The following is a 21673-nucleotide window of genomic DNA, read 5'->3' on the forward strand; positions in this document are numbered from 1 at the left end:
AAGGGTTAAAATCTTCCTGCATATATCTTCTTTATCAAAAAAAATGAAGAAATGAAATTAGTATTGCTGTGTATTTTGGTGTCTATGTAGGGCAACGTCTTAACCATGGCTTTTCGATTTTGCGAAGCAGCGGAAGAGTGAAAAATGAACAAAATCGCGAACGTAGTGTATTCGGGCTGGATGGTGAAGTCTCCCCCCGAGAAGAAATTCCGTCTGACTGGAGCGTGGAAAATCTTCCGAGCAGTAAGCACACTTTTATGCTTAATTTGTTTATTAAAATGATGTTTTGAGGTACTTTGATGAGCCCACTGGTGCTCCACACGACAAGTGTGGAGTCGCTATGAAAACCTTGGTACCTCTGCCATTTGACGGAAGGGTCGTTGTTTACTTTTTTTTCATTCCGCCTTCACTTGTATACTGCATGTATAAATATATTTTGTTTCCTCCTGAAATAAATGCCATAAAATTATCTGTAGCCTGGGAAATAGTTGAGATATTAACTGGCATTAAATAGTTACCCAAGTCATTTTAAGTGTATGTCTCAAATTTAAGGAAACAACAACAATCAGGGGAAGAATGTTTAATAACGAAAGCATGGTACACATAACTAAGTGAAAATAAATGTCAGATAGTGATGTGAAGTTTTAATGACTTTTAGTAGATAGGGCTTCAGCAGGCCCTAGTCATTGTATGTGATCATATATGCACACACAATTATGGGCATGGCAGCAAGAAAAAATTAGTCTATATCAGTATTTTCTACAAATTTGAAAATAAAAGAAATGTATATAAAGAAAGGGCTAATTAAATTTTGTACATGTACACTAATTTGCAAGGAGTTTTTGTATAAGTTTTGTTGGATTATACAGGTATAAAATTACAACATTAATAGGCAATTGTCATGACAGGAGTCATCAATGCTTGTGTAAAGACCATCCTTAAATTATGCACTGAAATGTGTATTTCAAGTATTGGAATTTAAAAAGCCTTTTGTGCATCCTTGCATAATTTATGATTTTGCTGGATAGATGACACATTTATTTTGGTTGACTATTATATGATCACTTATGTGTCAGACTGAAATGGAGTCAGATATCTAAATCGTTGAGTAAATGTGTTTTGGTTAATCAGTGCGACCAACACATCACATGTACATTTGACATAAGAGTATTGAGTTAACTCATCACTTATAAATCTGTCGGTGTCACCTCTCACAGCAAGGCTTCTAAATCAAATAGCATGCATTAAGTGCATAAATAAAATATAAATTATCTTTCTGAACATGTTAGAATCTTTCCACTTTAACTTACATTTATTAATAATAAGTTGTTAGGCTTATTTTACAAGCCAAGAAATTAAGAACAAGTATCTGTGATATTTTATTCAGCAGTTTACTGTGACATTTAATTTGCTGAATGCCTTTAAAAACAGGTAAATTAGTTTAGACTTGTCTAGAAATTGTTTTTATTAGTTTTTCTCTTCTTCTAGTTGACACTAGTTTGCCTGTTGAATGTAATAATGTATTTACTACAATATTTGATATTTATATGTTGACACACAGACTAAAGGCCAAACTATTTAGCCTTGATGCGCACTAGTCTGAAATAGAACTGCCTTTGTTGAACTTGATTAGATTTTAAGCTGTTTATCCTAAACTCTTTTGTTGGGCAGTATCAGCACTACTTTAAATGTAATTTTTAACATTAACAATGAAGGAACTCATATTTTTTTCAGACTAAGAGGTTCATACTTAAATCTACAATTCAATAAATGTCACGTAGACTATGGAGAAATGGAACATTCAGGGAAAATTAATTATACATAAGAAAAGGAAAATTAATATCTTTCAGATGGTTCTTGTTGAATTTTAAAAAAAAAAAAGTATTTTAATAAATGTACAAAGCATTTTGAAGCATTAGTGAGTGTGGAGGGGGAGCATGATTTATATTGTAAACTAAATGTCTGTGCAGTACACAACGGAAGAAGGTCGTCCACTTAACATCTTTTCTGAAGAGAGATATGGTCGATCGTTAAAAGAATAAGAGAAATAGATTGTTATAGCACTAAACAGAAACTCAAAGAATAAGAATGGTTAAGAGGTTCATGACAATTCAGGCTATATATAGACTATTGACACGGTGGTTTCTTATTAACTCAGGCCGGTTAACTTCTTCAGATTGTGAAACAATATGATGCTCTAGGTTGCTGCTGTATAAAACCTCTATAAAATTATTCCCGGAATGTTCCGTTATTTATAAACATTGTACAAATATTTTAGATATATTGGCACTAGGAAGCATACTCTGCTAGCACATTGCATTGTTATTCCAGGGATACAGATTTATTTAATTATAAACACCTAGCAGTGTTACTGTGCATCTTTAAACATGTCAGAACTCCATGCAGTCCCCAGTACTAGAGCTAATTTACTTGTGTCTCTGTATAGATCTTACTTCCAGATCATGTAAATGCAATATTCAACACCCCCCCCCCCCCCCCCCCAAATGCACAGCTAATAGTGGTTTTCCAGAGGGGGTTATCGTGAATTAATGGATTCAGTTGATAGTATGGTGTTTCAGTCATGGACTAGCATTGGCTGGGATCAAACAGCACACACTGTATATGTCACTTTACGCTGCGCTAGTACTAAGTATTACAGTCTATATATAAACTAGCATATATATTAGTGGTTCAGGAACATCCAGTATTTGTAGTGCTAGATACAAAGAAAGATCTAATAAAAATTTCCTTCATTATAAGTAAGTTTTAGTGGAGGGTTTAAAAAAAAATCAGGAAGAAATATTTGATTGTAAAATAAATAAAATTCAAATACATAGAAAATCACTTGTACATTTTAATCATAGAATTAAAATTCCAGCATCTGTACACAGTGCATATTTCTGGTTTTCTACTGGCTTATATCTTTATCCTCAGATGATGAAGCCTGATAATAGAGTTCAATGAAGCCTGATGACAATCTGATTAAAATATTATCTTTGATTCGCTCCATTGTTGTGTGAGTGACTTAACAATAATGTAGCGTGATAATCTCATCATACACTAAACTTTCTGTTAAACTGTAAAACAATGCTCTGCCAATTCTGTGAATTATGGATGGTTTGGTCTTGTATCTATGGATATCTTATTAGGATATATAAAAATCTAATTTTATTGAAAGCAATCACAAGGCAAGAGATTAACAGGAAATAATTGACCCCGCCATTATAATTTTCAGGACCTGGGGGTATGACACCTAGATACTAATCAAAGTATTTGGTTAAAAGGAGCAAATTTATGTGATACATGCTTTTGGCCTATACTAACATGAGATTATATCATGCATCAAATCACAGAAAAATTTGGACTCTAAAATATCGTTATTTACAAAAAATCACCCATTTTGTTTTATTATTCAGGGAGGGGGGACTCTTAAAAAGATCATATAAAATAATTGAGAGCTCCTATCACCCTTTTGATTGCGAAGTCACACTCCATATGTGATGCTATAATAACCCATCAAATAAAATTTTCATGTACCGATCTACTGAAAGCCTCTGTGACCAACACTTGACCAATGATGTGACAATTTGAAATTATTATCCAATGATCTGCTTGACAGAGCAGGAGGAATGCATATAAGATATAACGGAGATTTAATGATTAATGTAGAGCAGTCACATATTTAGAATGTTAGACATTACACAGTATAACGATACAGGCTTTATTCTCTACACTGATAGAGAAATAGAACCGTCACATATTTAGAATGTTAGACATTACACAGTATAACGATACAGGCTTTATTCTCTACACTGATAGAGAAATAGAACCGTCACATATTTAGAATGTTAGACATTACACAGTATAACGATACAGGCTTTATTCTCTACACTGATAGAGAAATAGAACCGTTACATATTTAGAATGTTAGACATTACACAGTATAACGATACAGGCTTTATTCTCTACACTGATAGAGAAATAGAACAGTCACATATTTAGAATGTTAGACATTACACAGTATAACGATACAGGCTTTATTCTCTACACTGATAGAGAAATAGTTCTGTGATCTACTTTTTAAATAGTTTGTAAACTAAAAAAAAAAAAACTTTCACATTTCTGATAATGAATTTCAAGTGGTTCAAGTATCCTGACACTTACATTGTCTGGGAATATTGAGGAGAATAATGATGGAAGTCAGGCAGAACCAGTGTATATAAATTATGACAGTCTTTTAGTACCAGAAACAATTTTCTGAAAATGTTTACACTTCAGAGATATGACCAGAAATCTCGAAAAAGTAGTGCATGTAGAGAAGAGTACTGCTGACAGGACAAATCGCATTGTGAATACTGGTCTGAACAAAATTGCTTCCTTGATGATTAAAGTTATAATATAATTCAACTCGCCTCTCTGACGGCGTGGTATGTACCAGTCACCGCAACAAAGGTTATTTTAGGGCAATAACTTTAAAACAAATCAATCACTTACATTTCAGAAGATCATTCTGTAAATGAAAAAAAAAATTGTAGGGAGTGGATGTGGGTACTTAAATGGACTGCAGGAAATGTGTGTGTAGGGGGGATATATATACTCATTTCAAGATTGAGATGAAATGCATTTATATATGACAAGCAGTAGTTGAAGTCATGGCTAAGAATGTATTAACACTAAGGGAGACAACTTGTATTATCTTATCCAATTCCATTAAATTACGAAGGGGTTCATTATTAATTTTGGGATATCATCAACGCATAAATCATAACTGAAGAATTTGTAGAATTTAAAGAGGTCATTAAATAAAACTGCATATTGAAGTATTTTATTAAGCCAATAACTAGGTCTGTACCTTTAACCCACATTGGGGCGTCAGCTGTTTGAGGGGTAGAAGTCAGCTGCCTTCGATTAACGCAGGGCCAGATCTCTAAAGGATTGTAGTTGAAGATGGGCAGAGATTCTCGCCTGCAATCTGTCGATGGTTTACCTGAATAGTCACAGCTTTGTGTATTGTTTACCTCTGGTAATACATCACCTGGTGCGGAGAGATTCTCTCTATTCAGGAGTCTACCTGTTGATCAAGATTGGCACATCTGCCTTTAACAGCGGGGTTTCCTTATGCTTTCTTTTTAATCTTAAAATTCATTTTTAAATAAGACCAAGTATAGTTCATGTTTCAGAAGTTTATTTTCTCTCAAGCTGTAGAGAGGTAAAGACCTGCACTTGTTTATAGTAAGTTTAAGTGTGTTTGACTGATAACAATATGTTTTATTTTGCCAGTTCTCACCCGATGTGATGGACACCACCGTAAGTCTCATGTACTCTTGTTTATTATTCCACTTTCAGTTTCACTTTCACCACTCAATATGACTGATGGAACCTCATCCACTGTTTGTGATTAAAACATCTTCATTTACTGATTAACCTTAATTTGAATTAATGAAGTAATCAATATGCATATAGCTTCCGTCAGTCACTCCTCTATTTTTAGTTTGAAATTTTTTTTTTTACTTCGGTCTTATATTTTTAGGTTTTGGTGTGCATGTTCTTTGTGTTTTATTGAAAAAAATGGAATTTTTGAGAAGCATGAATTTGTTTTACTATAGAATTATTTATCTATTTAACATGTTCAAGAATTGCATGAAAATCTGAAGAAGAAGAAAATTTCTTCATCTTGTTTTGTATATAAAAAAAAGGACTTGTATGAATTAAGAGATGTTAATTTACACATTCCATGCATGACGTAAAAATAAAGGATAAAATTTGCATTAACCATTTCAGCTCTTGGTATGAGCTTTATGTATGAATTGGACAATGGAAAAGAGCTGTCAATTTTTGTACATAGATGGCATATTATGTGACAGAGTGATTTATTTCTTTGTCTGTCACTGCAGAAACTAAAATTTCCCTCACATCGACCACTGACAAATGCTCTCATTAAGATTTCATCTTCATTACAAAAGTTCCAAAATTTGCTTTAATTTTTTGGAAATGAAAAGTTGTTTATTTATTTTTAATATCCATGTATGTGTATTCATTACTTTTTGCCAACTTGCAAATGACAGCAATTTTAATGTGAAGTAAATGTAGTAATTGTAGTTGTTGGAAAGTTTCAATTTTTTTTTTTACATGGCTATTAAGTGTTTCAAGTGCCCTTATAATATTGTATAATGATGGGGATCCACCAAAATATTAATTCACGTCAATTTCAAAGTACATGTCTGAAGTAGACGTAAGAAAGAGGTACACATGCAGTCTTAAGTTTCGTTGTATTAACCATTTAACACACCATGTAACTCAATTATTAGTGAAAGTCTCTAATTTTTCACTAAACAGTAACATCATGGTAATAGATCATATCCAAAAGAATTGAACACACTGTTGAGTAATTAAGGATTTTTAAACTGAATTAATATGGTGTTGAAATAAACATGTTCATTAACTAGTATTTGCCTCATCAGCTGCCTCGCCTCTGTGGTTTGTGGTTCAAATCCTTGTCTTTACCCTAAGCAAATGGTTGTTTGGTAACAATGATTTTAATTTTTCAGTGTGGTAAACAAAACAACAAAAATAAATTCTGATTTGTTGACAAACACTGAGTGATCACAAATGTCAAAGTTTTCTGGTTAAGGAAAGTGTGGGTCCATGCACTTACCTGAGTATAAGCAGTGGGGATCTTTATTGTTCTTAGGTTGAATGTTATATTTGTGATGAAATCATTGGAGTGTGACCAGATTCTAAGCCACAGCATTGAGAAGACAGACTGTCACTGTGAATATCATGTCCTGTTCATAGACCTCTGATTTGTTTTTACTGTGGGATGGTGTTTTATAATTGATAATCCCTTGTGTAAAGTTCATTTTTAATCAGTTATTCTATTCCTGTGTATACATATAGTGGGGATACTACAAGCTCCGATCTCAGGTAAGTACCAACAAGTGTCACATTTCTGTGATTGAACAGATACAAATGAATTATCAATTTACGCTGTCAATTCAGAATCACTTTAATTGAACTGGTTAATGTGGAAAACCTTAATTCATAATAGTCAATAAATGTAGAGAACATCAATTTGAATTTTACAAATAAAAACACATGGTAATTAAATGAATGCAATGTTGATACTCTTTGAATCATTAGATCTTTAATGATTTCTTAATTAATAAGGGTTAGAAATATTGGAAGGAATTTTGGCCACTCCTTGATGTCCGGCTTGGCTTCATTATATCTCCCAGTGCCTGGTTTGTGCCGTGGGGCAGCTATATATCAACACACACATATAATAAGGAAGTTATTCTTCAGAAGAAATAAAAAATATCGCTATCATCTGTTATCTACTAATGGACTATTGTAGTTTTTTTTTCCGGCAATGTCATTTTACCCACATGTTTTGATGGTTGATAGTTAATGTGTCCTAGTCTCCTGTACATGAACTTTGCTTATTAAAAGCATAAAGTTAAAAAGGAAGTTAGTATTGATGCCATGAATTCCCACTTCCTCTATCTTCAAGGAAACTGTTAGTGGATATCAATTGAAATAAACATGTTCAAGTGGACGGCCAACTCATCACCCCTTTTATTCTCCACCCCCAAGCATATTGCAAGTGATTACTGGAATTATTGGGGATATTTATAATGGGGACACATCTCTCTCTCTTCCTACAAACTGCCCCCTCGCCCTAACCATCTAACCCCACCCTCACTCCTGAGCATAGCAAGTGATTAATGGAATTATTGGGGATATTTATACTAGGGTGTTACTACATTCACACCTCTCTCCCTAAACCTCCCACCCCTGCCAGGAGGTAGTTGAAATCACTTCTAAAGAAGTTTGTTAGACTATTGTCAGGTCTATAAATAACTTCAGAAGCCTTCAGAAGACCTGTTGGGAAAAAAAACATAAATAGCTGTTGACAAACATGCCTGGCATTCCGAACCCCTGACAGTGTCTATTTCAGATGTAATTGCCCCCTTTTTAGTGTGTATTTGAACCCATATTATGCAGGTCGAGTAAAGAGTAGAATGATTATATGGGGGGCTGTGTCATTATTGTCTGTATGCTGGTCTGGTTTTCCTCCGAGGGCGTGCAATTGTCCTGCGAGGGTAAAGTTGGGTGAGTTTTGATATTTATTTCAAATTATATGACAGGCTTTGCATAGATCAATGTTCTCATCGAATTTCTGTTGTCTCGTAGCATGACAAATTTTGTACAATTATTTCACTAATTCTGTGAAATGTCCATTAAATCATGATTTGGTGCATGACAAATTTTGCTGAGTAAATATATATTCATGACAATGTTATCAAATCAATGGGCAAGTATCTAAAGGAAAATGGGTTCTTCAGCTGTGATGACTCTGTTAGGTAAATGTGATACCTGTGTACATAGGTTTTTAAATCTCAAATTTTTTCACATCCTTCTTTAATTTGTGAGAGTGAAACCAAAATATTTTAAGGTGTAGTGGTTTTGTTTTGTTTTTATTTGTAGTTTTCACATCATTTGAAACATACCAAACAAGTGAGGAACTTTGTTTGGCCGGGAATTAGTGCTGTATTTTAACTCATTTCCCCTAATGGAACAGGTTTTTAAAGTCTCCCGAGTTGAAGGAGCATTGTCAGTATTGCATTGGGGGAGCACTTGAACGTTGTTTGTTTGCTTATATACTTACTTCTGTTACAATGGAGTGAAATACAACATTACACCTCTTTAGTGTCCTGCCTTAACGGGTTGGTCATCGTTTCCAGCTGGGCCCCAGGTGAGCATTTCTTACCTGACCTTTTATTTTGATTTTATCTAATCATTTTATGACCATTAAGGGGTGTATTTTGACCTTGATGTTTAATTGATTATCATCATTTGAAAGATTAGATTTCTTAGTATTTTTGGGGTGAATGGTTGTTTACATTTCTGAGTATTTTTGGGGTGAACGGTTGGGGAGTGTTAGATCTATTATTTGTAGGTTTAGATTTCTGAGTATTTTTGGAGTGAACGGTCGGGGAGTGTTAGATCTATTATTTGTAGGTTTAGATTTCTGAGTATTTTTGGAGTGAACGGTCGGGGAGTGTTAGATCTATTATTTGTAGGTTTAGATTTCTGAGTATTTTTGGGGTGAATGGTTTGGGAGTGTTAGATCTATTATTTTTAGGTTTAGATTTCTGAGTATTTTTGGGGTGAATGGTTTGGGAGTGTTAGATCTATTATTTGTAGGTTTAGATTTCTGAGTATTTTTGGAGTGAATGGTTAGGGATCCATGAGATCTATCTTTCTGTAACTCTGTCTATAGATGGGAAGTCTGATTTACCTACAGAAGAATGTTGAAGTCATTATGTCTCCACTCTTCCAGTTTTTAGTTCATTTGAGCTGAAAGCTCAAGTGAGCTTTTCTGATCACCCATCTTGTCCGTCTGTCTGTAAACTTTTCACATTTTGGACTTCTTCTCCAAAACCTCAGGGCCAATTTCAACCAAACTTGGCAAAAAGCATCCTTGGGTAAAGGGCTTTCAAGTTTGTTCAAATGAAGGGCCATGAAGGGGAGATAATCACAAAAATAGGGTGGAGTCATTTAAAGAACCATTAGGCCAGAAGAGCTGAAATTTACATGAAAGCTTCCTGACATAGTGCAGATTCAAGTTTGTTAAAAGCATGATCCCCATGGGTAGGTTGGGGCCACAATAGGGGATCAAAGTTTTACATACATATATATATATATAGGGAAAATCTTTTCAAGAACCACCTGACAGGGGATGCTTACTCCTCCTAGGCACCTGATCCCACCTCTGGTGTGTCCAGGGGTCCGTGTTTGCCCAACTATCTATTTTGTATTGCTTATAGGAGTTATGAGATTGATCACTGTTCGTTATCTTCACCTTGCATAGTGCAGATTCAAGTTTGTTCAAATTACGGCCCCCAAGGATCAAAGTTTCACATGTGTATATATATATAGGGAAAATCTTAAAATGTGGGCCAAAGTGACTCAAGTGAGCGATGTGGCCCTTAGGCCACTTGTTCTGTGAGTAAAAGATTTGGATTGCTCTGTGAGTGTTAGGTTTGAATTGTTCCGTGAGTGTAACATTTGAATTGTTCTGTGAATGTTAGGTTGAGATTGTTCTGTGAATGTTAGGTTGAGATTGTTCTGTGAGTGTTAGGTTGAGACTGTTCTGTGAGTGTTAGATTTGAATTGTTTTGTGAGTGTTAGATTGAGATTGTTCTGTGAGTGTTAGGTTGAGATTGTTCCGTGAGTGTTAGGTTGAGATTGTTCTGTGAGTGTTAGATTGAGATTGTTCTGTGAGTGTTAGATTGAGATTGTTCTGTGAGTGTTAGATTGAGATTGTTCTGTGAGTGTTAGGTTTGAATTGTTCTGTGAGTGTTAGGTTGAGATTGTTTTGTGAGTGTTAGGTTGAGACTGTTCTGTGAGTGTTAGATTTGAATTGTTTTGTGAGTGTTAGATTGAGATTGTTCTGTGAGTGTTAGGTTGAGATTGTTCCGTGAGTGTTAGGTTTGGATTGTTCTGTGAGTGTAACATTTGGATTGTTCTGTGAGTGTAAGATGTCTGTATTTATATAGAAATTTGATAGATTGTTCTATTAATGACATGAAAGGCATCAGTTGCAATAAAGAGCTGGTTTGATAATGTACATAATTCTCACCAAGAAACAAACAGCAACTTTGGAGTGAATTCACACCATTGTTTTGGAATCCAAATAGTCTCGGGGGGAGATTTTTTTCATTGTGTTTCTTTCCTTTTGGAATTTTATGGTGATACATAGTTGAATCCCGTTTGGATTACATCTTGCACACTATAAGCTCTATCTAGTTCCATCAAACCTGATGGATCATATAGTGTGCACACATAGACATGCATCATGAACATGTCATTCCAGACCGCTGTATCATGTACCCTAGCGGTGCACAATATTTCCTGTTAGATTTACATGCCATCCTCATGATTTGATGACATGTGGACAGTGAGTACTGGAAACCCCTTCTCATGGGATCTACATTCCTGTCAGGGTTGAGATGCCTCTCCGATGGCCAGTCACTGTTGATTTAGATAATGATGTGAAATTCTGATATTCTAGGCTCATTCTGCTGTGTAAGATGTACCACGGTCAATATGGTGATGATTGGGTTCCCATGGAATTTGATAGCTATTAATATGGGAGAATTAATGCCCAAACCATTCCAAATTATGATGTTTCCTAATTGAAATCCAATACATCACGTTGACAGACTTAATTAACATGACTTTTAATTACACATTAATGTTGGCATTTAATTTAGGAATTGTGGTAAATGATAACCTCAGATCTTTTCAAAGAGGACTATATTTGGTACCAATAATTTTTTTTATGCCACTTAGAAATACATTATTAAAGTCGAATGTCTCATGATTGTATTGTAATGTTTACGTTGTGTGTTTCCATGAACATCTATAAATCTGTAGTTGTTGATCGAATTGTTTGTTTATTTATTAATTTTTTTTTTATGCTACAGAATAAACGATTTTTGGCAATTCCGTTGGAATACACCCTACAGTTTAAAATACCCACATTTTACTTTAGAATTAATTATTAGGTATAATATATTCAATAATTGTCATGAATAAAAAAAATATGGGACGTGTATAGTAAAGTCATGGTGTTGCAATTTAGAATTTGTTTCATTTAGTGTGAACTGATTTATTGATAAAAACAAATTGTGGCACTCTTAATTTTAACACTCAATCATAGATTGTTATAATCTGATGTGTTAATCCACTGATTTAAGAAAAAACAACCAGCAAATGAATTTAAAATATTTTTGATTTTGATTTTGCATCTGATGACAAAGCTCAGTTTGAAAATTTTTATACCTCCCAAAGAGTGCAAGTATGTCCGTGCATATCTCACTGATGATGTAATCCTTAAATTACATAAATAGGCAGGGCAAAATTAATCTTTTGATTCTCAGACCAAAATGTTATAAATTTTTATGTGGCAAGCAGGTGCTGTTGCATAATATTGCAGGAGTTACTTCTCTTTGTTGAAGATGAAATTTTGAAATGCATCTTCAACTGAAATTTGCATACAGATACTGTAGCATTATGTTACTAATATTCTTGTCATCTTAATAAACAGACTGCATCTTTTTTATTGTTTTTAATATATTCTATTGATAATAATCAAATGTTTTCAAAACAGGTTCTTGCGACTTATTAATTATCAACATGTCCCTATTTGATTTAAAATTCCCCCAAAATTGTAACATATTTTAAATCCCCATTACATATTTTCTACCTGTAATTAAATCCTTTTTGATATACAGGTAAAATTGAGCAACATGGGATTTTCAGTATGTTGAGGTGGTGTCTATGTATCCCAAAATCTTTTTTGTTTAGCCTGGTATTTGTGACCATTGTTTGTGTCTTGTGATAAATATGAAATTACATAATTTTTTTGTGGCATCATAACTATGAAGTCATGACATTATAATTATAAGATTTTTTTTGGATTTTTTTTTTTTTTTTTGGTTGTTGTTGTTGATTAAGAATTCCTAAGAAATGAGATTTCTGCTCCAGTGGAATCACATTGTTGAGTGCACGTGTACTTTGCCTTTTGACTGACAGGAGCCACAGCCTTAATTCTATTTATAGTAGGAATGTGCTATATTTATCTACCAGCTTCTTTGTTCATCTTCATTTACTCACATGGTGTAAAGATGTAGGCTGTTAAATGACGATGTCATGTTCAAATTTCTCAAACATATTGTCTTACTAAATTAAAAGGTTGTTCTCCAAATGTTGGTCTCCACCATGCCCAACTTGGACATGCACATTTAGTATGTCTTGATCTGAAGTAAAAATCGTGGATTTTAGTTTACAGAGCTAGGTGTCCTTCCTTTCTGATGTTGGAGGTAGCACCTCTGTAATTCTTGGAGAGTCTTGTATTTATAGTTACCGGAAATATCCTAACGGGCAGGTAGTAAAAGGAGGTGGGAACCAGTCTCGAATATCAGATGTAACTCATGTGAGTTAAATTGCAATTAGGATGTAAACAAAACAGCAGGGGTCAGCAGGGTTTGTTGTCATGTTGGTTTTCTCTGAAGTTCATAGGGCAATCAGTCAGGATTTATCTGCGTTATTTTTGGCTGTTGTACTTTTAAGTATAACTGATAACTAATGAATATGTGTCTGGGAAATCATAGAATGATTCTGTGTCCCTGCCGGGGAATTTATGCGTGACAAAAAATAACCTTAGCAATGAACGGGCAGTGGATCACACCAGGAATATTCTTAAAATCTTCATTTTGGGAACTTATCTAATGTGCAATTAACATTTTTGGTGAATTAATTAGCAAAGAATTATGGACGACAGAAATTAAAATTCCCTTTCAAGATCTTGTGAAGTGATTGAGCTTATCTAACAGGACAGGAATGTTGGGAGACTGGGGGATGTGTAGCTTATGTGACACTGCATAATATTACTGATTCTGGCTCTCGTGGTTTATCTGCAAATTTCCCTATTCAGTGTGTCTGAGTGTGATTTGTGTATTTTGCAATCGTGTCTGTATTTCTCCCAACTTGTGTTACTGTCATGAATTGTGTTATCTTTAATTGGGATATTCCTATCAGATATATCATTTATATATATAATGTATATATTGCTGTGTAATACATGTCCCTTGTTTAATGCGGCCAGCTAACACGTTTGAACAATGAGGGAGAAAACACTTTGCAGACTTGGAATTTTATCTGAGTCATAGAGAATTGCGATATTTCTAATTGTGTGTTGAGATATTCTTACTTTTTCCTTAGAAGTTGTGATATCTTTAATTTACTGGGACATACACCCTAGACATAGAAGGCTCATTAGTAGACAAGCTGTGAAGAGTTAGTGTGACTCAGACTCTGGTGAGAAAGATGCTTTACATTGATAACTTAATTCGTGACACAGAGGCAACAGACAAATTCTTAGATTATTGTGGTTTTGTGTATTCACATAATATTATATTAATTAATATAATAGTCTACCAAGTGTTTTGTTGAATGACAATTTATGTTAATGGGGAAAAAATCTTCTGGTTTTCATCAAATATTCATGGAGTTCTCTTCTGATTTTGATATTTGAAATGTACAGCTGTTTAGTGAATAATTCATACACCGAGTGGGGCAAGTTGGACAAGTATTGGAGATCAGAGATATTAACAAAAATAACTCTTGTCAGAGCTTATAATCGAGAGAAATATTGAAATTCTGTGCTTACTTATTGTTTTCACAGCGATGGAAGAAGAGGTTCTTCGTTCTCTTCAAGCCCGAGGGTAGTCTTCCACACCAGTATGTTCTGAACTACTACGGTGACGAGAACTGTAAACGGCTAAAGGGAGTCATCGACCTTGAACACTGTGAACAAATCATAGAATCCCTCGACCTTGAACTCTACCCTTTCCTGCTCGCAATCAAGACCTTCCATAAATCTAAGGAAAGGACATACTTCTTGGCCACAGACACGGAAGAACAGATGACCACGTGGGTTCGCAATCTGTGTAGTGTGTGCGGACTAAAGCCGGAGGACAACCCCACCAGTGAGTCTGCATTTAGTACGTCACGATTTATTTCTAGAAGTTATTAGATGTAAAACGATATTATTTTAGATCAATATTTATAGATAATTGTAAACCCCAATTATTGTAGATCAACATTTGTAGCTAATTGTAAACCCCAATTATAATAGGTCAACATTTGTAGCTAATTGTAAACCCCAATTATAATAGGTCAACATTTGTAGCTAGAGTAATCTTTAACATTATGGACCTAACACCTGCATAGGCCTAAATTTTGCAGCCCTTCACCGGCAGTGGTGACGTCTCCATATGAGTGAAATATTCTATAGAGGGACATTAAACAATATACAATCAATCTATCAACCTGTAAAAGCATTGTAAAATTTCATCTGTCATAATACCTACAGTTAATATCGTAATGTCTTGTTCACAATCCCTTTTGTTTATTGAAGTGACAAATTCTGTTTAAATTTTAGTGATTGATGTTCCTTCCACTTGTTGAAGTTTGTTCTAATTTTAGCTGATGACATCCCCCCACCAGTTACAGAGAACCCTAGAACCAGTTTCTCCGTGTCACCAGACAACCCACAACCGAAACCAGTGTTGGTGGTGCCCCCTATCACCACACAACCAACGATACCAAAGTCCATGGTAAGGCAGAATTCACTGGAGGATTACATCCCTCTCACAAACTGCAGCTCAGGGAAAAACCCATGCCGACAGGACAGTGTAGATAGCATACCGGACGAACACGCACCTCCCCCACCGATCAAAGTAGGGCACGATGATATAGACAATGAAGTATTTCACCCGTCAACTTACGACACGCCAAAACGCCGCGATCGAGTGATAGACAGTATATACAAGAAGCCACCTCCCAGGGTTATCACCCCTGATCACAATGACGCTCAGGACACTTACGACGTTCCCCCACCCACTCACCACAGCCCCAGTTCACCTCGCTCAAGCAGCAGTGACAGTCAAAAGGTAGACTCTGCATACTCCTCACAAACTGGTCTCCCTGCCTACGATTACCTACCGCACAGCGGGGACCAGTTAGTGCATGATGATGTGTATGATGTGCCTCCTTCGACTCACCCCACTGTGCACGGGCTGCTGGGGGAGGTACCCCCTGCACGTCCCCCACCTCCCACCAAGCCCTACAATCAAGAACCATACCAGAACCTCCCCACAAACAGCCGCATTTCTAACTTTGATTTGGACAAAGTGGTGCCCACGCATTCTTCTTTGGATAAACATTGTTCTAGTGGATCATATGATATTCCGCCGGCAAAACTCGTCTACAACAGACCCAGGGGTTCCTTAGCAAATGGGGATCTTAAGAGTGTGTCCCCAAATAGTGTTCCTCCCCCACCACACAAGTGTTCAACAGGTGTGCCTCACAGTTATATAAATGCTGGTAAGGGTTATGTGCAGCCCCGAGTGGACAGTGAAAACAATTATCTCCCGATGGAGGGAAACAAGTCTCGCAATAACTCGGACAGTGTGTACCATGATATGTCTGGGGGTCACGACCCCTATCTTGATATGACCCCAGGTCATCAACAGGTGGAGTATGACACACCCCCAGCACGACCCCCCAGGGTGTCTCCACGACCATCCACTAACCATGGTAAGAAAAAAGATTTGAGTTTGTGTGTATACTTCTGTTACCTGTTATACTTCTGTAATACATATCTTGATTTGCCTAGAACTAATATTCTTTTATTGGGAGATCATGTTTAAGTTATACTTCTGTAATACATATCTTGATTTGCCTAGAACTACATGTAATATTCTTTTATTGGGAGATCATGTTTAAGAAATGGACATAGTATATCCAAGTAAAATGCAGTAGATTAGAAATAATTAAACATTGCTATGTCAGTGGTAGGTTTAAATGATTAGAAATGATTAAACATTGCTATGTCAGTGGTAGGTTTAAATGATTAGAAATGATTAAACATTGCTATGTCAGTGGTAGGTTTAAATGATTAGAAATGATTAAACATTGCTATGTCAGTGGTAGGTTTAAATGATTTTAGTATACTCCCTGCATAAAAAGTTTAGGGGGGGGGGGGGGGGGGGGTTACTGGAATCACCTTGTCGGTCTGTTCGTCATTAGACATAATTTGTCCAGAGTGTATCTTTAGCACTGATGAACGAATTTGACTAAAATTTTGTTTAAATCTTTTCTGAATAATTAAGCTATGCACCTGCTTTTATTTAAGACTTTGCAACATTCAAGGAAGTTATGGATTTTGGATATATTTTTTTATTTTAGGGTGTGTGTGTGTTATGTTGTCATTGTCCAAAGTGTATCTTCTTCAATGAACACAATTTCTCTCATCGTCAGAACCCACAGGTTTTGTCTTCGTTACACTGAATGTTCAGTGTAAAAAGCGGTGATAAAAAAGGAGAGAAAACGCGTGGGATCTGACATTGAATTTCTCTATTTCCCACCTTCTAACATACCCCCTGTGAGGGACATTAGTCCCATTAGGACAGTTCTATGTTCTGCGACAGTTCTAGTTTCTCTGAGTATGTCCTGTGACAGTTCTAGTTTCTCTGAGTATGTTCTGTGACAGTTCTAGTTTCTCTGAGTATGTCCTGTGACAGTTCTAGTTTCTCTGAGTATGTCCTGTGACAGTTCTAGTTTCTCTGAGTATGTCCTGTGACAGTTCTAGTTTCTCTGAGTATGTCCTGTGACAGTTCTAGTTTCTCTGAGTATGTCCTGTGACAGTTCTAGTTTCTCTGAGTATGTCCTGTGACAGTTCTAGTTTCTCTGAGTATGTCCTGTGACAGTTCTAGTTTCTCTGAGTATGTCCTGTGACAGTTCTAGTTTCTCTGAGTATGTCCTGTGACAGTTCTAGTTTCTCTGAGTATGTTCTGTGACAGTTCTAGTTTCTCTGAGTATGTCCTGTGACAGTTCTAGTTTCTCTGAGTATGTTCTGTGACAGTTCTAGTTTCTCTGAGTATGTCCTGTGACAGTTCTAGTTTCTCTGAGTATGTCCTGTGACAGTTCTAGTTTCTCTGAGTATGTCCTGTGACAGTTCTAGTTTCTCTGAGTATGTTCTGTGACAGTTCTAGTTTCTCTGAGTATGTTCTGTGACAGTTCTAGTTTCTCTGAGTATGTTCTGTGACAGTTATAGTTTCTCTGAGTATGTCCTGTGACAGTTATAGTTTCTCTATGTTCTGTGACAGTTCTAGTTTCTCTATGTTCTGTGACAGTTCTAGTTTCTCTGAGTATGTTCTGTGACAGTTCTAGTTTCTCTGAGTATGTTCTGTGACAGTTCTAGTTTCTCTGAGTATGTTCTGTGACAGTTCTAGTTTCTCTGAGTATGTTCTGTGACAGTTCTAGTTTCTCTGAGTATGTCCTGTGACAGTTATAGTTTCTCTATGTTCTGTGACAGTTCTAGTTTCTCTGAGTATGTTCTGTGACAGTTCTAGTTTCTCTGAGTATGTTCTGTGACAGTTCTAGTTTCTCTGAGTATGTTCTGTGACAGTTCTAGTTTCTCTGAGTATGTTCTGTGACAGTTCTAGTTTCTCTGAGTATGTCCTGTGACAGTTCTAGTTTCTCTGAGTATGTCCTGTGACAGTTATAGTTTCTCTATGTTCTGTGACAGTTCTAGTTTCTCTTGAGTATGCTCAGTGATATCCTGAACTGGTTCTTTAATATAAGGAATTAATTTATCCTAGGCTTTTCTGCAGCAAAAGTTTCTTTGGACTGACAGACAACTACAGTGCATGTCAAAGTAGAATTATCAAATTTTCAAGAATCGGATTTAAAAAAAACCTCAAATGATTAAATTAGTATCTCTTAAAACCCCAATCCTAACATTCAAGAATGTTCAAAGATTTTGTAATATCATGATCAGTTACTTTGAAAGCTTTCAATCAAAATAAGGACCACCAAACAAAAATGAATTTTCAAAGGAATTTTCAAATTTCATAGAATGTATAATGAAGCCATCATATTTCAGTGCAGCTGACAGGACAGCACAAAGCAGGATTCAATTTGTTTTTAAATGATTTTGAACCCTGTGATTCATGTTCCATCAATGTAGTATGGAGAGTCACAGATGCTTACAAAATTCTGAGTTTACATAAAACTTTATAAAGAATTTGTGAAGATAGAGACCTTTCAATCAGCTCATTCCTGTCTTATCATTAATTACACAGACATTTATTTTAAGCCACAAGGTGTTTTACATGTCCTTGCATACTTTTTGATTGAATTTTAAGAATAGCTTTATTCTTTAAATAAGTTTGTGTAGACTTGATAGTGGGGCCCTTTGTCTAAAGCCATCTGTTCAGTACATCTTCTCCCTGTGTTTGTTTACACAGCATGGAATCCCTGGAGTTAGAAAGTAAAAATTGTTAGCTTATTGGCAGACGAGCTGCACACAGTAATGGAGGCGTGAATTTATGAGCTCTGAAATGTCAGCTGTGCCATTCTAACAGGAGGCAGGTTCCTGGTAATGACAGATTTGCAATAAGCGGCTGGGATGACATAGATATCAAATTGTGGGTGTGGCTTCTTTCATCTTAAGCATAATTTTTGGTGAGGACATCAGAACCTGCCTTGGAATTAATGAGCTGATACAGGCATCAGCTCTATATATAGACAAGGGTCTGTTTTTCTGCAGTATAAATTATTTAGAGAATTCTTGAAACCACAGAAAATATGGCAGACCCAGAGACCTGGCTGGCATTAGTGGAATTCTTTGAATGGGTTAATATGCTGGACTTCTATTTACAGAGCAGGACACGTACACTATATTTAGTACTGCTCGGACCAGGAGTTTTAAACGTCATCCAAGTTCCAGTAATTCACATGGCACACTTGAGAAAAGGTTTGTCACGATGGACAACAATGACTGTGACAGTATGCAGACTAAAACATGTGAACAGCTGAAATTTGTTTAAACTGTTTTAGATTCAAACCTGTGTATAACATGAGCAACCCAAGACCACAGACCTTTAGTAATCAATCCTGACCACCACCCTCAAATCCTCAAACTCTTCATTGCAAATAGAATTCCTTAATTAAGACTCTTTATTGCCAATCTAAGTCCTTCGACTCATCAATTCTTATCAAAATCCTCAAACTCAATACTTTTTGCCTAGCCCATCTCACATTCTAACAAACTCATGCAGACTCAGAAACATATTTAACCATTCAAATCCCAGGGGAACTATTCAATATTTTTCTAAGCCAAAAAACTAAGTACATTTAACAAATATAATCTACAGCGCAATATAAATATGTAAAATATACATGTATCAAGATGTTTTTTCATAAAGGAGATTGAACACCTACACACCCTTAAGGCTTTAGATCCACCACTACAAAGATACTGAAGACGTGTGGTGGTGGTGGTGGGGGGGGGGGGGGGGGGGGGGTTGTAAATTAAGTATGAGGACCAAGTAAGGCTTAACTTCACAGAATCAATAGGCTATTCATGGGAGATAGTATGCTGACAAAAACATTGCCTGTGTTAAAGACACTTTCTGTATAGGAATTTTTCTGAAATATTGGTCTGTAGTTAATGAGGACCATGAGAACTTACGAATATAAGTACACACAGTTAAATGGGACTTGTTCCCTACCTGATGGTCACATGTCATAGAGGTTGAGTGCTCATAATGATATCAAACTTGAGTGCTCTAGTAATGATATCAAACTTGTCTGATCTGTTTTTTCATTTGGCTCTGTCATTAAAGGTCAGTATTAGATTGACCTTTGTTCACATGGTAATCCTGCTCACTGTCGCAGTTGTCCACTTGTCAAGGGAGAATACTGATCACTCTAAACTTTTATTTCAGATGAAGGGGACACAACACCTACAAACTTTAGGTACAATTTCGAGTGTAATACTGCATATTGTGCACTTTGGTTTTTTTTTTTTTTTTTACACTGGCATTGCTGTTGTGATGATTACAATTGAATTAATTTTCTCTGTATGAAAACAAATTCCATTCTTATGGGCCTTTGCTGTCAAATATTCTTAATTCCACTTCAAATTTTTATCTGCTGTGACTAAGCACTGAGACACCCTTGGAAATGTGCATAACGTGCAATGTGGTATGATTCTCATATTGAAATCAACTATTTAATACTATGCTCTTGTCTGTAATTTAATGAGCATGTGAATTTACTTCAGTTATTTAAACATTGCATAATTTGAATTTGACCACTAGCTGTTGAGTATGTATAATTATACACACTGTGGATTGTATTCAGATTGTTTATTGTATCTTTTGGGATTTTTTCGTCATGCTGTGTGTTCAAGAATTTTTAGAATGTTTGCAGTTGCAATAATGATAGGTAGTGGATATGGTATATATTTAGTCTTAGGGCAACAGTTCACACCAAAAAAAAAACACAACAAGACTTTAATTCTGGCAACTTTCCATATAGAAAATAAATTAAACAACAAGGAAACCGTGACCAGGATAAGGTGGGATGTTTCAGCAGCCACATTTATCTACATCTTAGTTTCTTCCTGTTTGACAAATTCTTTCTCACTTTTTCTGTATGTCAATCTCTCTCTCTCCAATATTTGAGAACAATTAAATATCATTTGTCAATTCAGTGAAATCATATAGTAGGAGGAATACCAGAGATTGCACGGTGTGTAGTATGGGACTTATTTTCAGATTTCTTTCATGTTTTTAAAAATTTTGTGAGAGCATAGATATAAAGGTGAAAAAGTAATTTTCACATCATAAACTCGTGTACATGTATTAATAGTTTGGAGGTTGAAGAATATGTTATTGTGTAGGGGTATTATGAAAATCTATAATCAACGATTTGGAAAATTGCCATGTCAAGTGAGTTGATATAAAGTGAGGAGATAAATTTCACATATACACATACAATAATTAATTCGGGGGGGGGGGGGGGGGGGGGGGGGGTGGGGTTGGTTAGAAAGTCACTCTCTAGCAGTATACAAACATTTACATTTCCAATGTTTTTGGCTTTGATATTATTACCAATTATAATGATAGCCATTTCCTTGTGATTGCGATCAAGTTGTGAACTATGTGTATATAAAATTTTGATAAATATAGAATGTCTATTTTTACGGTTGGCAATTCCAACAGTGGTTCATGCCGGCATACTTTTCATG

General features: G+C 35.7%; 1 protein-coding gene across 9 annotated transcripts in view; it reads left to right on the forward strand.

Annotated features, from left to right (window-relative positions):
* Positions 1–101: 101 nt before the first annotated feature.
* The window catches only part of LOC125678157 (GRB2-associated-binding protein 1-like), a 27195-nt gene continuing 5623 nt past the window's right edge, over positions 102–21673 (forward strand). For 2 of the 9 annotated variants that reach the window (XM_056156486.1, XM_056156489.1), the window contains exons 1-5: positions 102–243; positions 5281–5307; positions 14255–14558; positions 15058–16170; positions 19300–19443. In XM_056156486.1, coding sequence (XP_056012461.1) covers positions 145–243; positions 5281–5307; positions 14255–14558; positions 15058–16170; positions 19300–19443 — 1687 coding nt within the window. In that variant the 5' untranslated portion in view covers positions 102–144. Of the gene's footprint in view, positions 244–5280; positions 5308–14254; positions 14574–15057; positions 16171–19299; positions 19444–20366; positions 21427–21673 lie in introns of those variants that run through there. The other 7 variants (XM_056156487.1, XM_056156491.1, XM_056156488.1 and 4 more) reach the window with 5 other exon arrangements.

Source organism: Ostrea edulis, chromosome 2 (genome assembly GCF_947568905.1).
Source record: "Ostrea edulis chromosome 2, xbOstEdul1.1, whole genome shotgun sequence".
In the NCBI taxonomy this organism is placed as follows: Eukaryota; Metazoa; Mollusca; class Bivalvia; order Ostreida; family Ostreidae; genus Ostrea; species Ostrea edulis.